We start from the raw sequence: 13,891 nt of genomic DNA on the forward strand, positions 1-13,891 counted from the left end.
ATACCGTGGTAGAGTACCTTGGAGGTTACCTGTACTTGGCCATACAGAGGCACCTAGCACCCAGCAGAACCTGCCCTGCCAGGCACCCTTGTTAGTGGACACCACCTCCATCTAGTCCTCCGCCCAGCCAGCCGCGCCAGCTGCGTGTTGCCTTGCCCGGGCCTGTCCGTCTCGTCAACTGGAGCTTCCCTTGCCCGTTCGAAGGTGAGCTTGACAACGGAAACGGCAAGCTTTCTAACTACTCTCACCAAACATCACCATCACATCGCGAATACCCCTCACGGCGAAGACGAACAGTCCATCCTACTTGGACCACACTGCAGCAAACGTACCAGCCCCATCGCCGAACATCACTTCGTCATCCGAGCAAGCAACTATCACCACTTGCATCACATCCCAGGCACAAGATGGTAAGCCTGCCTGACCACTACGACACTTCAACTAAACCTATCTGCGAGGCAGACCAACAAGATTTGAAGCTAACAATGATGCCATCAAACAGTCGTCCCCCTTCTCGATAAGTACGATATTCCGATACCCGATCCTGTCTATCTTGACCCCTCCACCTTGAAAGGCATATCATCATCGCGCACCTTAACTAACCGCCGCTCTTCCTCACTCTCCACAGACGGCGGCGCTGCTGTCGCCATGGTCGGAAAAGACTGTGTAGCTATCGCGTGCGACCTGCGCCTCGGCCTTCAGGCGTTGACAGTCTCCAACAACTTTCCCAAGATCTTCCAGTACGGCGACGTCTTCCTTGGACTTACCGGTCTGGCGACGGACGTGTCGACCGTATCGGACCTGTTTCGGTACAAGGTGAACATGTACCGACTTCGGGAGGAGCGCAACATTGCACCCCGGACGTTCGCCAACCTCGTGTCCAGCAGCCTGTACGAGCGCCGCTTTGGGCCCTATTTTGTCAGTCCCGTTGTTGCTGGCCTGGATCCCAAGACGGGCGAGCCGTTCATCTGCGGCTTTGACAGCATTGGATGCATCGATTTCGCGAAGGACTTCATTGTGAGCGGAACGGCGACGGAGCAGTTGTTTGGCATGTGCGAGAACTTGTGGGAGCCGAATTTGGTATGTAATCTTTGCGAACCCCAACCCGACCTTCCATTAAAACCACTCGTTTTGGCTGTTTTTGTGTGTTGGGTTGTCATAGTGAGAGCGTGGTACTGACGATGACAATTACCTACCAGGGACCCGAGGACCTCTTCGAGACCATATCACAGGCTCTTCTTAACGCCGTCGACAGAGATGCCTTGTCAGGCTGGGGCGCCCATGTTTACATTATCGAGAAGGACAAGGTCACCAAAAGGCTATTGAAGGGACGACAGGATTAAACAGGACGTTTGGGCATAATGATGATGATGAATCTGGGCCAAGAGTATTCAAGTCGCATACGCGCTAGTGGATTATCGGTACCCTTGGGCTCTATAGAACAAATACATTTGCAACATGACAAACTGGCAAGCGGATAGGCCAGCTGTGCTTGTCAAAACGGGTAGAACTGATGTCAAGACGACAATGCCGTCACAGATTATGCATGGTGTAATCCGCTATGTATATGTTCTATCTATATAGACAAGAGGAGTTGTTTACGTCTAGATCTAAAACTATCAGACCAGGTCAAGTCTAACTACCACCAAAAAACCTAGAGATCCTTCTTCTTATCTGAGGACGTCGAGCTGGGGGTGCTCTGTACAAAGTACTTGCGTTCCACGGCCTTGAGAAGTTCGTCAAGAAGCCTAGACAAAGTATTAGCGTACTGTTCAAAAAGTATCACATGGAAGACGGATCTAGGGACTTACACAACTGGTGCACTGATGACGATCACGGCTTTCCACTCTGCCCAGTTCATGGGGAGAATCGAAAAGAGGGTCTGAAGGATGGGAGTGTAGAGAAGGGCGAAGTGCAAGGCCATGGACAGACCGATAGCATAGACGAGCATCATGTTCTTCCAAACAGGGAGCGTCAAGAGAGACTCGCTGGAAGAGAGGGCGTTCATGGCATTGAACATCTCAATGACGACCAAGATGGAGAGCGAGACGGTCGAACCGGCCTTGGCCATGTCGTTCGAGAACATGGCGCAGCCAATCTCAGGGAACTCGGTAGAGCAGCGATGGAAGTGAGATAGCTGGTAGAAGCTGATCTGAGGACCCTCCGAGTAGAACATGAACCACCAAGCGTAACCGGCGACCGTGGCGAGACCGACATAGGTACCAATGACCAGATAACGGAAGAAGAGCCATCCGCCGATGAGAGCCTCGTCACGCTTTCTGGGGTTGCGACGCATGATATCGTGGTCAGGGGGGTTGAAGGACAAGGCGGTAGCGGGGAGACCGTCGGTGACCAAGTTCACCCATAGAAGCTGAACCGGGATGAGAGCCTCAGGCATACCGAGAGCGGCCGTCAAAAAGATAGAGACGACCTCACCGATGTTCGAAGAGATGAGGTAGCGGATGAACTGCTGGGTGTTGTTGTAGATGGCGCGGCCTTCCTCGATGGCGACTTCGATAGTGGCAAAGTTATCATCAGCAAGCACCATGTCAGCAGCGAGCTTCGACACGTCGGTACCGGAACCCATAGCAACACCAATATCAGCCTTCTTCAGAGCAGGAGCATCGTTGACACCGTCGCCAGTCATAGCAACGACCTCACCGAGAGACTGGAGGAGATCAACCAGCTTAGACTTGTGAGTAGGCTCCACGCGAGAGAACAGAGAAGCAGTCTTGGCGGCCTCGAGCTGTTCACTAGGGGTAAGGTTATCGAATTCGCGACCAGTGTAGCTCTTGCCAGTTAAATCCTCGTTAGATCCAAAGACACCGATCTGACGGCAGATGCTCTCAGCGGTGTTGCGGTTATCACCGGTAATCACGACAACGCGAATACCTGCATCCTTGCACTTCTTGATAGAAGCAGCAACTTCAGGACGCGGAGGGTCAAGCATGCCGACGAGACCGATGAGAGTAAGGTTCTGTTCGAGAGAGGCATATTCGGCGGTAGACTTGGCGGTGTGAAGAAGAGGGTTACCAGCAACGTTGTCCAGACTAGCCAGTGCGATCACACGCAGACCGCGGTTGCCATACTCAACAACCTCCTTCATGAGGAGTTCGGACATGTTACTGTCCAAAGGTACCTTCTTGCCATCGGGACCGAGGAGAGCGTGAGTACAGCGTTCGATGAGCGATTCAGGGGCTCCCTTAACGAGAAGCTTCTGCTGTCCATCACGCTCAACCAAGACAGACATGCTCTTGCGGTCACGCGAAAACTCGTAGGTGGCAAGACGCTGATACTGCTTCTCGTACCAGGAGCTAGCGTAGTGAACGCGATCCTTGGGAGGACAATCAGAGGGGGCGCAGGGGCCGATCTTCTCGGTCAAAACGCGGAGGGCGCCTTCGGTAGCTTCGCCCACGTTCGAGAAAGTGCCGGTAGAGGGATGGTAGTCAAGGCGGGCATCGTTGCAGAGAGCGGCAACTTCGGTCAACTGAAGAATGGTAGCGGAGTTTTGAGCAAGGTCGGTAACCTTCTTGCCCTGCGACATGATAGCACCCTTGGGTTCAAAGGTAGTTCCCTCAACATCCAGCTCCTCCAGATCAGTACCATCTTGGTTGAAATGGACGATTTTGTTAACGCTCATTTGGTTGGTGGTCAAAGTGCCGGTCTTGTCAGAGCAAATGACGCTGCAACTGCCCAGGGTCTCAACAGACGGAAGACTTCTCACCACGGCGTTCTTAGCTGCCATCTTGCGAGTTCCAAGGGCAAGGCAGGTGGTGATGACGACCGCAAGACCCTCGGGGATGGCCGCAACGCCAAGGGAAACGGCGATCTTGAGGTAGTAAATGGCACCCTTGGTCCAGTTTCCATGGCTAGGGTCGGCGAAATTAGGGATGTTGATGAGCCAGACGAGAACGCAGATGACAGTGATAACCTTGGCGAGCTGGTCTCCGAAGTCATTGAGCTTTTGCTTCAAGGGGGTAGGCTCGGAGATCTGGGCGGTGATGCTCTCGTGAATGTCGCCGATAGCTGTATTGGAGCCAGTCAAGACAACGACGGCTTTGGCGTGACCAGTGACAACAGTTGTGCCCGAAAACAGCATATTGACCTGGTCCTGCAAGACAGCCTTGTCGTCGCTAACAACGGCCTGGAAGTCTTTCCCGACGCTCTCGCTTTCTCCGGTCAAGATGGCCTGGTCCACAGCAAAGCTGTTACTCTCAATCGAGATCAATCTGCAGTCAGCAGGGACGCGAGCACCAACAGCAATGTCAACGACATCGCCTGGCACAAGATCCTCGGCCTTGATACGAGTAATCTGCCCATTGCGCACCACGTTGGCCTCGTTGGCCGAATACTCTTGCAAAGCAGCAATCGCCTTCTCGGCACTGCTTTCCTGGGACACTCCGACAACAGCGTTGAGAACTAGGATCGTTATGATGACGGCGGGGTCGACGAAGGCGCTCCAGCCGCCCTCGTCTTCGAAGAGCGCGAGTACGAACGAGATGGCGGCAGAGCCCAGAAGGATGAGGACCAGCTGGTCTTTGAATTGTTCCAAGATAAGCTCCCAGATGGGTGTCGGAGGTTCCTCTGGAATGGCTGAGGCAGGCAGAACGGTTAGCAAAGGCCATTGATAGAATAACGAAGCTGAATTCAAAGAATCCTGTAGAGAAAGCGCATACCATTTCTACCGTACTTAGCCCTGGACTGAGCTACTTGCTCGTCACTTAGACCGGTGGTAGGGTCGACACCAAAGGTGCTGAGGACCTCATCGACGGGCTTTGCAAACGCCGCCTCCATATTCACAAATGTTGTTGGAAGTTGCGAAAAGCAAAGCGTAACGGCGCTTTATGGCGGAAAGCGAAAAGTGAAGGCTCCAGAGAGCTTCAACGCAAGATTGGAAAGTCCCTAGTAGCAGTCTTGGAGCTAAAGTTCACGGTCTTCAAGAACAAGGCCTTCAATAGGAAACGGTAAAAAAACACGCTTCCAAAAGTATCATGGAATCAGAGCAAGAGAAGAAGATTCTAGCTAGCCTCGACGAAGAGGTTGCCTTTTGGTGATCGGGATCTAAAATGATGGTCTGGAATTATTCAGCCTTGATATGGGGTACCATTGACCGGGGTACATGTTTGTGCTGCGACGTGTCCAGTTCTACAAAAGTCGCCTCTCTTCTGCACGACACGTTTCTCACTCGACTGTGGTTCAACCGCCCGGAATGCCCCTGCGGCGGCTCAGATGCTGTACAACGGCGTAGGTAGCTGGGAGGGGTAGGTCACTCCCAGGTCCAGTCCCCCACTGGCCACTGGTGCTGTTCGCTGTCCACACCAGAGACGAAACAGGGGCACTGACAGGGCAAGTCCGATCCTCCCCCAGCGAAATGGATCCAGCACCTTCCTCCTCCGGGCCCGGGCCCCGCTCTCAGGTGGATCCTGGTGGACCAACCTCCAGCCGGAGCCTCCCTAATCGAAATCGCCAAGCGATGCGGAACTGCCCCACATTCCTTCTCCCGTTGCTCCCAGCCTCAACCAGCCCAGCCCAGCAAGTGGCACCGACCGCCCTGCATCTCAATGCCGTCACAGGATCTCAAGATCATAATTACCGGGGAACAAGACGAGAGTTTCGACAATCGACCGGTAATTGCTTAAAGACGGGCCAACGTCAGAGATATTGGCGGTGGGCAGTGTTGACAGTTGACGGTGTCCAAGGTGAACTTGGCTCCGCGCTAGCCGAGACATTGACTCTGAAGACAAGACAAGAGTTACAGCTCTTTGTTCACCATGCTCTCTTTGTCATCGTTTGGACTTTGGAGATGCAGCTGAGAGCAGGGCGCCCATACCTCCAGCAACGAAGGTATGGGGTGAAGAGGAGCGAGAGGTTCGGGGTGGGTACTTTGGGTTTTGTTTAACCCTCTACCTCTAGTTCAAACTGTCATTATCATGCCTCTTTCCTTCCATATCTGGAAATACAATTGGTGCCACAAATAAACGCCCCGCACCCTCAAAACCCCGCATTTGAGCCCGATTTCCCAACTTCCCTTTTTCAACACCAATAATTCAAATGGCCGTCATTCCATCGTCCCCCATCAAAAAAGCAAAATTTAAGCATTCAACTCCTCGTCGGAGGAACCGGATTGTAGCGAGGTATTCCAATGGGCTCTCGCTTCGAGCCATCGCTGTGCATGAAGGAGTGACGCCCGAGCACGTGAAAGGCGTAGTGAAGCGCTTCCGACTCCAAGATTGGGGGGTCTCAAGACCAGGCCGTGGACGACCACCGAAGATAAATGAGAGAGATAGGAGAGCGATTCTGCGAGAAGTTGCCAAAGATCCTTTTATTCAGTTCGAAAGTTTGAGGAAAATCGCAGCCCCCCATGTCGGGAAGACCTGTCTTTCCAACTACCTGAAGAAAGAGGGTATCAAACACCACCTCGCTGTCACTCGCCTATATCTTTCCGCTGATATAGCTAGTATTCGATATGCTTGGGCCCTTGAGCACGAGGATAAAGATATATCCTTTTAGAGGACTATAGTCTTCTCAAATAAGTTTACTATAGAGAAAGGAAGAGGTAGAAAAAGGCTTTGGGTTTTCCGCCCTAAGAGTAAACAATACACCTCTTTTATCTCTCCTTTTCTCTTCCAAATATTAATACTTTTCGTTCTTTTTAGACTCTTTAACTATAGATACCCCTTATATCCAAGCCAAGCACAAGAACAGCCGTCTATCCCAAATGTTTTGGGGTGCAATTCGGTATAGGGTAAAGAGTAAGTTGGTAGTTTGCCCCGGAGACCCCGACGCTAAAAGGAATAGAGTAACTGCCCGAGTTTATAAGGAAATTCTTGAGGAAGAGCTTCCTAAGCTAATGGAACCGGGGCTTATCTTTATGCAAGACAATACTCCTATTCACAAGTCAAAGTTGGTAATAGAATAGTTCGAGGAGATGAGGTTTGAGCTTCTAACATAGCCACCTTATTCACCTAACCTCAACCCTATCGAAAATCTATAGAGTTTACTAAAGGAAGGGATAGTAAAGGGGTTCCCAGATTTATCAACCATATCTCGGAATGATAAGACATTGGATTTGCTCATTGATACAGCAACGAAGGTTTGGTTAGACTTGGAAATAGAGGTAGTAGATAAGCTGATAGATTCGGTACCAAACCGGGTGCAGGCGGTTATAGCTGCCAAAGGGTGGTACACTAAATATTGAATTAGACCCTTTTATTCCTTATCATCTTAAGTACCTGATAACCAAGTTTTGGCCATTTTTACTAAGATTTGTGGTTGTGGTGTACTTAGGAAGAAAGGTGGTAGTGGCCAGGGAAATGCATGGATTTTGAACGGGGCGTTTTTTTATGGCGGCCACTGTACGTTTCGATGGTCAAGTTTGACTACAGGGGCGAGAACGACATCAGTTTAATCGCGAAGAACAACTGCCTAACAAGAAACAGTGCGGTACTTGAGCACATGAAGATCATCACCAATATCGGATGATATGTGTACATTATATGTATGTAGACGACGCCTGCGGCTTTTCATTAGGGCCCTTCCGATCTGGTTGTGTTTGACAGCCCACTGAGCCGTTGGAAGAAGAGGCTTAAGTTTGGCGAATGTGATACGATACCCAGATCGACTGGCGAGTGCCTCGTAACAAAATTACTGGAGAATTTTGCAAACGGACATTATGAAGGCTGTGTAAACGATTATGGTTGACAAACAGGTTGCGGTCTAAATGTTGAATGAGCATAATCTCCGAAAAGAGAGTGAAATAGTCGGTTTCGTCCCCGATGAGATTCGTGAAATTTACCCCGCCAACCCCACCTCCCATACGAAGCTCGCCAAAGTCAACAAACCGCCAAAGCGAACGACAAGGCAATAACAAGCAAAGCATGGAACCTGAACCAAGCAGGTAGTGGAACGGCAAGATCGCAACCATTTTATGTACAGACTTTACGGAAATAATTTCCGAACGATAACCCTGCAAATCTCCTGCTAAGACACTACAACCACGCCTCCATCAAACAAAAACACCATGGCCCCCCCTTCAGCTCTCAACATCGCGACCCAATCGGTCAACCGCCTCGTCAGGGAGGAATCCTACTACCACAAAGAGCAGACCTCCCAAGAGGCCCGCATCAAGAAGCTCCAAGACGAAATCGCCGCCAACAGCCCTGACCTGGACAGCAACGCTCCCTACGTTCTCAAGCAGGAGGTGCGTCCCCCCCAAAAGACCATGCATGAAACATGCAACAAAACCTAGGAGCTGGACACAGTGAACCCTAACCCTTCGTTGCTCATGGTCATTAGCAAACGGCACTTGAAGAGACCAAGGCAGTGTTTGGTCCCCTCATCGATAGGATTGCTGGGGCGGTTCAGAAGCTTGAGGAGCAGATTGCCATTTCCGAGAGTGAGGGCTCGGCTTCTGAGGAGGATCTGAAGAAGGCTAAAGAGGCGTTGGAGAATGGCAAGAAGGTGACGGAGACCGTTTAAGAGGTGAGGGGTCCAGATGAAGAAATGATAGAGGAATGGTGCAAATTTACCAAGTATCGAGATACGGTGAAAACTGCGGAGTGATTGGGCTTTGGACGTCTTTGAAGAGGTAACCACAGGGATTTCGACATAAACCACAGGTACACTCAAGCTGGATTTTGGGCCCATGATATTAACAAGAGAGCTTAGCCGGATTTAACGTACATAGCTACACCATTCATTCCACTGCTCGATAACACCATTCCCTATACTTCATATCCTTACGTGGTGTCCATGGTGTCCTCATCTGCATTAGGACCGTCAACCGTGATCCGCGGTCGCGGCGGGGTCTGGTCCGGCAGAGGCGAAAGAGGACTATCCGGCTCCTCGACTTCCTCCTCATCTTCCTTGACCTCAGTCATCTCCACATCGGTTCCCTGTGTCGCTTCGTTGCCATCACCTCTGGTAATAGAACCTTCGCGGCTCGCTTCCTGGCTTGTCGTTTGCGAGTAACCTCCCGAGACGTCATGAGGCGGCTTGAGGAATGACTGGTTCTCATCACCCGGGGCAGGAGTATCGCGCGCCGGTGTTCTGGCGCCATGTGTCGAGACGGGATGGGGTGTGCCAGCGGCGTCACCGCTCTCCACTCCGCTCTTCGTTGGTAGTCCGCTGTCCGGCCTCGGGGTTGCATTGCCGCTAGAAATCCCGGGCCGAGGGGTCTGTCCGGCGTCCGCCTCGGTGTCGCCGGCACCGCCTTCGTCATCGCCCATGCCTTCGCGGCGCTCCACCTCCTCCTTCTCATCACGGATCAACCGCCTCAACCGCATGCTCTCATCCATAATTTTGGCAAACTGGTCGCGCCGCTCATGCCACGTAATGCCGTAGGTCTCGCTCTCCGTCTTTAACTCGGCAATTTCCTCCTCCAGTTTCCTCAGGTTCGCCGCCTGCTCTGCCCTGGTACGCAAAGCAGGGTTGTTGGTGATCTTATCAGCCAGCTCATCGAACTTCTTGCGCTCCTCAAGCGTGGCACGGGCCTGCTCTAGTTGAACACGTAGCTGGACAGTGTTGTTGCGCACCGCCTGTGCCGTGTTAAGAATGCGCTCACGCTCGGCAACATATCGTTCGCGCTCACGCTCGTTGGCAGTCAGAAGGAACTGAAGCCGCGCGATGCTGCTATCAAAGGCGGCAAAATCCAGAATGATGTCCTCCTTGAGCTGAGCGAGGTCTGATGTGGCCGAATCGCCGGTCACGGTGGGCGTTTGGACTTCCTGCTCGGTAGTTCCAGCAGTCGCGCCATTGCCCTCCGGAGGCGGGGTGGGTGCTTGACGAGCTCTCGAGAGAGTTAAGGAGTGAAGAGTACTAAGACGCTTAGTCACGCGCTTGAAGGGCTTCTCTTCCACGTTGAGAAGTCGTGACTTGTGGAGCTCATTCTCCTCCTTGTCGTCAAGTAGACCCCAGGAAGCCATCCTGTGGTTGTGATGTTGGTATCGAGATGCTCAGCGTCAATGTTTGATTGTTTTGACGGACGTAAATATGATTGAAAAGGAGTCCAATGATACGAGAGAAGTGAAAATAAAAAGAAGACAACAGAGTGTAGAAGGTGAAGTCTTCGATTGCGCCGGATAACTTCGTGCAGTCTTGTTAATTTCGTTCTTTATCGATTGTATGAAGGTGAAAGGAATCAAGAGGCTGATGATGTATGGGTGGAAGACTGATGGTTACACCAATCGTACGGACTGCTGGAAACTGAAGCATGGACCTCTTGGCGGAGAAGGGAGTATTTTCGTTGGTGGATGCACTGCAAGCAGGTGGGGCCCACATAATAACCGTCAAGGTTCCGCTTACCTGTTCAGGAGGATCGAACAGACTACTCTCAGCTGAACGCCAGGTGTATCTCGCATGTACCCCGCGGACGTTACAGGTTGCAGCTCTGCTTCGCGCCACTGATACGTGTACTTCGGAGTACTTCGGCCAACAGCTGAGACCTACAAATACATTGCCATGGACACCTCTCTAACAGCCAGTCGGTCAACCTCGAACCTCAACCTTCACTCCAGATTCGTCTCGCTTGCTTGTACACCGATAACCTGACGGTTGGCTTTGAATACCATAATCACTTAGCCGCTGCGAAGACATCCTGAAGGACCTTCTTGATTCAATCACAATCAGAATTCTACGACCGAACACATCATCGTTCTACATCTGTCGTCATCCAGCCACACCTCGTCAACCATCAAAGAGAAGAAGGCTGCGGCACGCTGGGTTAACACGCCCTTGTACTTCGCCCAACAACCATTGTCCTCGATATATTTCGATACTAACTACCTCTAGACAAATCCCAAAGTTGTACTAGTTACTCGAGCAAAACAGCCAGGAGCCCCATAATACTGTCACCATGCCTGGGCCACGCTCACTTCTCGACATGGCTCTCAAGCTCGCCATCGACAATGCTCAGGATATCACCTGCCTGGACGACGTGCCACCAAGAATCGCCAGCCAAATCCTCAAAGCCGTCAGAACGCCAGAGCACCTCCGCACAATTGAAATTCATAGCGGCGACGAAATCTACGAGCTGACCGCCGAATCCTGGCGTCGTTTCATCGAACGCAAGTACGGACTTCTCCATAACAAGCACCGCTGGGAACCAAGCAACCCCAAATCATGGCATAAGGTGTATGAGAAGTACGGCAAACTCCAGAAGGAGTCAGACGAACTCGCCACAGAGGCTCTCAGAGCAAAAATGGCCGCCGTCAACGATCAGAAATCATCGCGCACAACCACCATCGTATCCGCCCAGGTTGCTCGCAAGCTGCCAGCCCCCAAGGCCCGTACTTTCGGACCCGGCTTCCGTGGGTTCAGCACCTCCTCAGATCCGCCCATGAAAAGAGCGACGTTCCTGCAAAAGGCCACTAGGGAAGCGAAACTGGATGCTCACCGCCGCAAGCTCGCCAAGCCCTCCGTCATGCTCATGGCTAGGAAGACGGAACTCACCCGGGCTCCTGACAGGTTGATCGAAGAGAAGCGTATTCAGAACCAGTTCGACATCGATTCCGCCCCGATCATCGAGGGCCCTCGCATCAGACCCGCAACAAGCTCGCGACAACAGAAAGACCGAGAAGCTCGCCTTCTGCAGATCAAGAACGGAGGAAAAAGCGGCAGCTCCGGCCATGCTCCTAACGTGTTGAGCTTCGACGATGATGATAACGACCACCATTACGACAACAGCCGCCACAACGACAAAGGTGCCTCAGGCGACGACATGGATGATCTATTCGGCGACTTGGATGACGAAGACGCTCGCAGCCCCCCTCCGAAGTCGAAACGTGGTCTTCTTTCCGCCAGTCCTGGTGCCAACTCCCAACCACGAGCCGCTGCTGCCAGTGCCAGGCCCACCACTACCAGTCGGCCGCCTCCAACTTCGACAACAAATGCTGGCCGTTCTTCAAATACCGGACGTTCCCAACCTGCGACATCATCATCTTCCGGTAGGCGCCCCGAAAGCTTGCCTGGGGCTAAGCGCAAGCAAGTCGACATTTTCATGAAGCCTGCCAAGAAAGTTCGTCGTGTTTGAGGGGAGGATCTCAAAGGATAGGGTTGTAGTCGGGACCTGGGGATCCTCGTGTGGTCCTGCAGGAAGACTTGAGAAGGACTGTGATGACTGGGAGTTGAGGAGCTTCGTGTGGTCCTAGAGGTGGAGTTGAACGAACAGGGTTATGATTGGGAATAAAGGATCTATGGGAGTTATGGAGTTGAATTTGCTTATTGGAACTGAGATGGGAAATTACCTGCTTACACCGAAAGATAAGGGACGGGCATATAATGTGAAGGAAGTTTCTGATGTCATATCTAGGGATCTACATATATGGCGTTTTCAGCGGTTTGAGATCTTTATAGGAACAGGGGCGTTGTTTTCGGGCGTTATGACGATGGAGCGCAATGACTTAGGACAAGTTCAGGGTAGGAAATGGACCAAAAGCGAGGTACTTGCTCTTCCGCCCGACAATAAACACGTTTCGGTGGACTCATATCCTCTGACCCAATCTGAACAAATGCTGTATTGCCTGATTACCTGCCTTGAAATTCCGCTGATGAGAAGAAATCTTTTCCTTTCTTGGGTCGTCCAACCTTTCCAACGACAAGTGTTAACCTTTGATCCATGGAGTGTACAAATCCCATCCTTTTCATCCGCCAAGGGCGCCCTATCCTCAACCTTCCGGAATTTGGTCGTCTAAGTAGTCCCTCAAACACCAGAACGTCCACTTGTGTTTGTCGAAGCACCAACATATAGCACCCAGTCTATAGGTTTTTCCTTGGGAAACGTCGTTATCTCATTAATTTATGCGTGTTTTGTTTCTCTTCCAGCAAGCCGGAGCTTTCTCAAAAGCCTACCACCTTCCACCTCTAAGAGCCAAAACGAGATGGAGAGTCGCACCGCCTTCGAGTTGGTAATCGGTTGCCGTCTTGTCGTCGACCCTGTTTTGTTGCGCTATCATGTTAGACACCAACGCCTAGAGTATGGATCTAATGTAGCTAGGTCAGAACTTACATTTGCTTTCCGCCAAAGATCAAACGTTGCTGTACGGGAGGGATACCCTCCTTTTCCTCGACCTTCTCCTTGATGTGGGCAACCTGTGTGTATTGCCTGAATCAGTCGGACGTTCGAATGAGCTCGTAACCATCATAATCATCGAGAGCGCAAATCGTAGAGGCATCGTGGAGGTGACAATCGATCGATCGATCCGGTTTTTTTTTGTTGTTTTCTTTTTTCTTCCTGTTTCCACGGCTAAGCCGGTCGCGGATTCTACCCGCGCGGGCGCGAATCCCGACCTCTTTGACAGAAGGGAGGGCCGTACCTTGGTATCGGGCTCAATGTCGAGCTCAATTTCCTTGCCTGTAAGAGTCCGGACCCTGTGCGAACAAAGTAAAAGGCATGGTTAGCTGTGGTACTGGCTTGGCCTGGGGATAGCGTCCAAAATGCATAGGGAGCATAGATAGCAAGCTGTGCAGCCGCAATATGCATACTGCGACTATCGGACGAGGAAGGGCGAAAGTTCGAAAGCTCACTTGATCTGCATCTTGGATAGTTTGCGACTGGTTTGATGGGAAAGAGTTCGCTTCGCTGGGGCGATGGATGAGTGAGGTTGAATGATCGAGTTGGGACGGGGTCTTGTTGTCTCTGTATGCGCGTGGATGCGAAGCTTCTGTTGACTCAAGAAGCTGACTGCATCGGGATGGTTGATTTTGGTAATGGAGCGGTTCAAGGAGTTGAGTTGGTCATCGGGGAAAACGGTCACTGTTGACGGGCTGGGGAGGGGTGGTGGGGCAGGCACTACCGGCGCGGTTAGCGTCGTGGCGGTAGGACGAGACTGCCTGAGGTCGCACTACTATGTAGGTGGCACCGCTGTGGACGGGGCTGCCCTGGCTTTTGTTGTTT

The 13,891-nt window shown here is 51.8% G+C and overlaps 6 protein-coding genes across 6 annotated transcripts; 3 read left to right on the forward strand and 3 right to left on the reverse strand.

The window, feature by feature from the left end:
• The first annotated feature begins 44 nt into the window (after positions 1 to 44).
• Positions 45 to 1,652, forward strand: pcb-3 (proteosome catalytic beta-3). The gene is made up of 4 exons (XM_959388.3): positions 45 to 410; positions 503 to 521; positions 629 to 1,080; positions 1,200 to 1,652. The coding sequence occupies exons 1-4, from the start codon at positions 408 to 410 to the stop codon at positions 1,341 to 1,343; spliced, it is 618 nt and encodes a 205-aa protein (XP_964481.3). The 5' UTR covers positions 45 to 407; the 3' UTR covers positions 1,344 to 1,652.
• On the reverse strand, positions 1,511 to 5,138 carry nca-1 (calcium P-type ATPase-1). The gene is made up of 3 exons (XM_959389.3): positions 4,677 to 5,138; positions 1,812 to 4,593; positions 1,511 to 1,748 (listed from the first exon to the last, which is right to left on the reverse strand). The coding sequence occupies exons 1-3, from the start codon at positions 4,792 to 4,794 to the stop codon at positions 1,655 to 1,657; spliced, it is 2,994 nt and encodes a 997-aa protein (XP_964482.3). The 5' UTR covers positions 4,795 to 5,138; the 3' UTR covers positions 1,511 to 1,654.
• A 2,639-nt stretch (positions 5,139 to 7,777) lies between these two features.
• On the forward strand, positions 7,778 to 10,097 carry NCU03306 (hypothetical protein). Its single transcript, XM_959390.2, has 2 exons — positions 7,778 to 8,200; positions 8,296 to 10,097. The coding sequence occupies exons 1-2, from the start codon at positions 8,021 to 8,023 to the stop codon at positions 8,476 to 8,478; spliced, it is 363 nt and encodes a 120-aa protein (XP_964483.1). The 5' UTR covers positions 7,778 to 8,020; the 3' UTR covers positions 8,479 to 10,097.
• On the reverse strand, positions 8,516 to 10,152 carry NCU03307 (hypothetical protein). The gene has a single exon (XM_959391.2). It carries the CDS (start codon positions 9,921 to 9,923, stop codon positions 8,739 to 8,741), a length of 1,185 nt encoding a protein of 394 aa, XP_964484.1. The 5' UTR covers positions 9,924 to 10,152; the 3' UTR covers positions 8,516 to 8,738.
• A 333-nt stretch (positions 10,153 to 10,485) lies between these two features.
• Positions 10,486 to 12,562, forward strand: NCU03308 (hypothetical protein). Its single transcript, XM_959392.2, has 2 exons — positions 10,486 to 10,733; positions 10,789 to 12,562. The coding sequence occupies exon 2, from the start codon at positions 10,853 to 10,855 to the stop codon at positions 12,026 to 12,028; it is 1,176 nt and encodes a 391-aa protein (XP_964485.1). The 5' UTR covers positions 10,486 to 10,733; positions 10,789 to 10,852; the 3' UTR covers positions 12,029 to 12,562.
• NCU03309 (Nedd8-like protein) lies at positions 12,482 to 13,750 on the reverse strand. Its single transcript, XM_959393.3, has 4 exons — positions 13,522 to 13,750; positions 13,311 to 13,365; positions 13,004 to 13,086; positions 12,482 to 12,930 (listed from the first exon to the last, which is right to left on the reverse strand). The coding sequence occupies exons 1-4, from the start codon at positions 13,530 to 13,532 to the stop codon at positions 12,843 to 12,845; spliced, it is 237 nt and encodes a 78-aa protein (XP_964486.1). The 5' UTR covers positions 13,533 to 13,750; the 3' UTR covers positions 12,482 to 12,842.
• Between the last annotated feature and the right edge of the window lie 141 nt (positions 13,751 to 13,891).

Source organism: Neurospora crassa, linkage group I (genome assembly GCF_000182925.2).
Source record: "Neurospora crassa OR74A linkage group I, whole genome shotgun sequence".
Lineage (NCBI taxonomy): Eukaryota > Fungi > Ascomycota > Sordariomycetes > Sordariales > Sordariaceae > Neurospora > Neurospora crassa.